This window comes from Citrus clementina, unplaced genomic scaffold (genome assembly GCF_000493195.1).
Source record: "Citrus clementina cultivar Clemenules unplaced genomic scaffold, Citrus_clementina_v1.0 scaffold_3, whole genome shotgun sequence".
Classification (NCBI taxonomy): Eukaryota; Viridiplantae; Streptophyta; class Magnoliopsida; order Sapindales; family Rutaceae; genus Citrus; species Citrus x clementina.
In genome coordinates, this window is record NW_006262339.1 from 7216219 (window position 1) to 7220785 (window position 4567).

Consider the following 4567-nt stretch of genomic DNA (forward strand, 5'->3'; position numbering starts at 1 on the left):
AAATCAGTATACGATAACACTCCAACGCCAATCATATTCAACTTCAAAGTGACTCAGATTATCGGTATTATCATGGCATTGCATACAACATTGATTAATGCCAAGAAACAACTCATAATCTCTTTATGTACTTGAAGAATCTCTAAGAGAAGATATTCTATTTTTTTAATAAATTTAAAGCAAACAAAGAATACCTATCACATAGTACTAAACCTTGGTATAATCATAAAATTATAAAATCATATCCATCCATAAAGTACTGGATATAGGATGGGTGAAAGTCTATTTAGTCCCTGTATTTTAAGATTAGTGTTCATTTAGTCCCTGTATTTTTAAAAATATCTCGAAATATCCCTGCCGTTAAAGTATTAATACCCCTACCGTTACTTTTCATTTCTTTTAGTTTACTTTTATAATATTACCCTTTTATAATAATTTTTTTGACATTAATAAAAAGAAAATAATTAAATTACTAATTTAACCCTAAAAAATTAAAAATAATTATATTAATTTTTTTTGCAAGCACCGTTTGCACACTTGGTAGTTTGCATACAATTTTTGACAATTAAAAATTAATATAAATATTTATTTTTATTTTTTAGGGTTAAATTGGTAATTTAATTATTTTATTTTTATTAATGTCCAAACAAAAAAATATTATTAAAGGGTAATATTGTAAAAGTAAGACAAAAAAAATAAAAAATAACGGTAGGGGTATCAATACTTTAACGGCAAGGATGTTTCGAGGTATTTTAAAAAATATAGGGACTAAATGTATACTTATCTTAAACTATAAGGACTAAATGAGCTTTTACCCATATAGGATTTATCCATTAACTTTTTCTTCTGAAGAACTAAATATTAAACTCTACATATATATCGTCATCATATTTTTTGATGCAGACATGATGTTAAAGTGTGCGATTTAATAGAGTTATTTTTTATTACACTATAAAGGCATATGGTTTAATAGCATTAAAGCTAATTCTATTAAATTGCAAGGGTAAACAACATGTCCACATGAAAAAAAATGAAGGCACCCGCACTAGAAAAGGAATATGTTTGTATGTGTGGATATCACATCTACTTAAATAGATTCTTCATCTGGCATCCTTAATAAGAACCTAACACAAATTATTAGTGATTATCAGGGTATATATAGCTGAAATCAAGACCGTTAAAACATGTATATACCACAAGAATAATCGCTATTATAACATGTATATTTATTAAGAAATCATGGCCAATATGAAATTCACATTAGAAGATGATTCTCTCCATTTTTTATTATTTTATGTCATTAGATTCAGATACAACGAGGATGAAGTATAATTTTCCTCTATTTTATCCTTTTCTTCAAACCTGAGCTGCCAGCATCATAAAATACAATGTACTATCTGTACATTGGCATTTCAGAATTTAGCCCATAAATGCCAAACGACGATGATAATTAAGATACCTTTTTTGCACTATAGGTATCCTAATAGTAACTCCAATATTGCCTTATTGATTCATCTAATTGATTATAATCGCACGCAAATATTCTCTTTATAAATCTATTATTATAGCCTATAAAATCCAAGTGATGATAAAGACCGTGACTGTGCCTCAATACATTGTAACAGTAACTCCAGGACTTTTATTGGGCTCAAATGAATGATTCAGTTGACTCCTTCTCCCAACATTCTCAACTACTATTTGCACTATAATAGAACAATTCTACAGTCTCTGAGATCCTCAGTGCATATCAAACCTGCACCAAACTAACTACTCATTATTGACAAACTTTTATTTCTAGAATGTCAGAAATTGACTATAATATTTTTTTACAAGAATAAATATTATAAATACATTTTAATATTAATTAATTACAATTAATATACGTGTTCCTGACTGACAATTACACGTGTCTATGTCGAGCCCCCACGCTTTAATTTTTGTCCAATTGTTTACATGATTTTGACTGACCACCCGTAGTGTGCTTTTGTGCCTTATACCTAGCTACCTTTATTTTCTCAACTTTTGCCCTTTTTGATACGGCGAAGGCTTCAACTGATGACTACTAGTATACTACTATCTTTTGCATCTAATACGCTCATGATTCACAATTTAAAGTCTAGTTTATTATTAAGGTGTTATGACTTAAATATTACCGTTGTTATAAAAGTGCTAATGCTACAACCAACACATAAATTGTTAAAGCTTCCATAGAAGTCAGGCTAAGCAAAAAAATATCTCGTATATTTCCCTTTGCCTTTGCAATCCCTTCAACTGGCTGGCCGCAGCAGTACCTTTACCAACTCCAAATCCAATAAAAGTAAGCTCAATACTCAACCCAACAACAATTACGGAAACGGCAAAAATCAGTGGATTCATGATAAGTACCTCACACTAAAGTAAAAAAGAACTAAAGAAATTGTTAATAATACAATAATCCAATGAATTATAACATAATTATTCCATCACTTGGATTCGCCCAGCCAAAGAACTCCCAATTGGCGAAATAATTATATTATTGTTGAGGTATCAAAGAAAAGAAAGCTGTAGTTTTATAATAAAAGTTGATAGTATGCGATAAACACCTATTATCAAACACTTTAAATTTATAGTTTGAAAGTCAGAACTACTCAATCAACCACAATATTAGACATGATCTAAGAACCTAAAAAAAATCAGCGTCAAGATTTTGAAATAACTTGTTTGCTTAAAAATTAGAAGGATGTCAAATGTGATTTTATTTCTTCTTTTCCATGTGAACCTCACTAGTAACAACATGCATGATAAGAATTTTCCTATTTGATTCAGAAAACTTGTATATATAATTTTATTAATTTTCTTTGACTAAGACTGATTTCCTAACGCTGAAGGATTTGAATTTCGAAGGGCATCCCATTGATGTTGAAATTTTGTAAAGTGATTGTCCTTGATTTGATGCAAGGAGAGGTAAGTGGTTTCTTTTCATTCATGGTGGACATTACCGCTTCTAATAATTAGAATCTTAGGTAATTAGACAGGAGTTGTTGTCACAGTTCTGAGGGGGCCCTGGCCACCTGCCTTTTAAGTGTCACTTTGGACCCGCGAAATTAAATTATGAAAAAAACCATCTCGATTAGTCTTTCGTGTATGACTTAAAATTAATCAGCATTTTTGGCCATAAAATCATTATCTTTTATCACATAATGGTTTTCTCTAATCGAGAAAATCTGCTAACATTTTCCCTATTAATATCATAACAGGACAGGCCGTTGAAATATAATTTCCAAAACATATTCTATGGCGCTTTTTTTTTTTTTTTATTTATGTGTAAGGACAAAAATTCGCATCGAATAGCCCCTTTTTAATCTATGATGTTTTATTATTAATAAAAAAATACGAGGATGAGTAAGATCTTATTAATTTTTTAACCGCCTATCTCTTTCAAATTTCAAACTCAACTAATCAGCAAAATAAAAACATTTAAAATTCACTACTGGAGGCCAAACCTAGATTAATTTATCCGGTTATTTGATAGTGCAAGATGTAGTGTGAACAATAATTCTTTTTATTTGATCTTGTGACTTATACTCGCATACGTTTTTGTGCTCAGATAATGTCGAAAGATAGAGTTCTACTCTTTCTTACGTGGCTCTTAGTGATTGGTCGGCATGATAATCAAAGGGGAAATAAAATAATGGTAAAACAGAAGGGATACCTTATAAATAATACACACGCTAGGGTTAGGGTTAGTCATCAACCCACATAAAGTTGTTGTAGCTTTTATTTTATTTTTTTCCCCCTTCAAGCTTACCTTAATTTTCACAACTCACAAGGCTGTCTTTGGCTTTCCTTTCATCTCACTTGATCTGGGTTTTAATCTTTTAATGTCCAAACTTATCATCACCAACATACTGAAGAATTAGGGTTCTCAGAAATGATGAAGAAGCGTCAAGTGGTAGTTAAAAGAGAATCATCATCGAGAAGAAGTTCAAGCACATCATCATCAATGCTTAGATGTGTTCGATACGCCGAGTGCCAAAAGAATCATGCGGCAAATATCGGAGGATATGCTGTGGATGGCTGCAGGGAATTCATGGCCAGTGGTGAAAATGGAACTGGCGCCCTTACATGCGCTGCTTGCGGCTGCCACAGGAACTTTCACCGAAGAGAAGAGGAAACTGAGGTAGTATGTGAATACACTCCTCCTAGTTCTAATTAATTGTTAAAAACATATTAATAGAAAAAAAATGATCTTGTTTATAAATTTATTTAGCTGATTGTTGTATTGATCTTGTAAGTTGCAATTCCTGTCATCAACAGTAAGGCAAAAAGCAAAAACCAAAAAACGAAATTATACTTCAAGCTCTATGTGTGCTCGAAATATGTGGTTTTTAATATATCAAGCTTCAATTATTGTTACTGTTTATTTTGTTAACTTTAATTGCCAAGTCTAATCATATTGTGATTGACAATATATTTTGAGAATCTTATTGAGCAATTGAAGAGACTAACAGGGACTAGCATATGTATATGCATACCAGCTATGTAAAACTTGTAGAGTTAGCTGTCAAACTTTTATAATTGAATAAGC

General features: G+C 31.0%; 1 protein-coding gene across 1 annotated transcript; it reads left to right on the forward strand.

Moving 5' to 3' along the window:
• Positions 1–3827: 3827 nt before the first annotated feature.
• On the forward strand, positions 3828–4195 carry LOC18048627 (mini zinc finger protein 3). Its single transcript, XM_006440533.2, has one exon. It carries the CDS (start codon positions 3911–3913, stop codon positions 4193–4195), a length of 285 nt encoding a protein of 94 aa, XP_006440596.1. The 5' UTR covers positions 3828–3910.
• Positions 4196–4567: the final 372 nt, after the last annotated feature.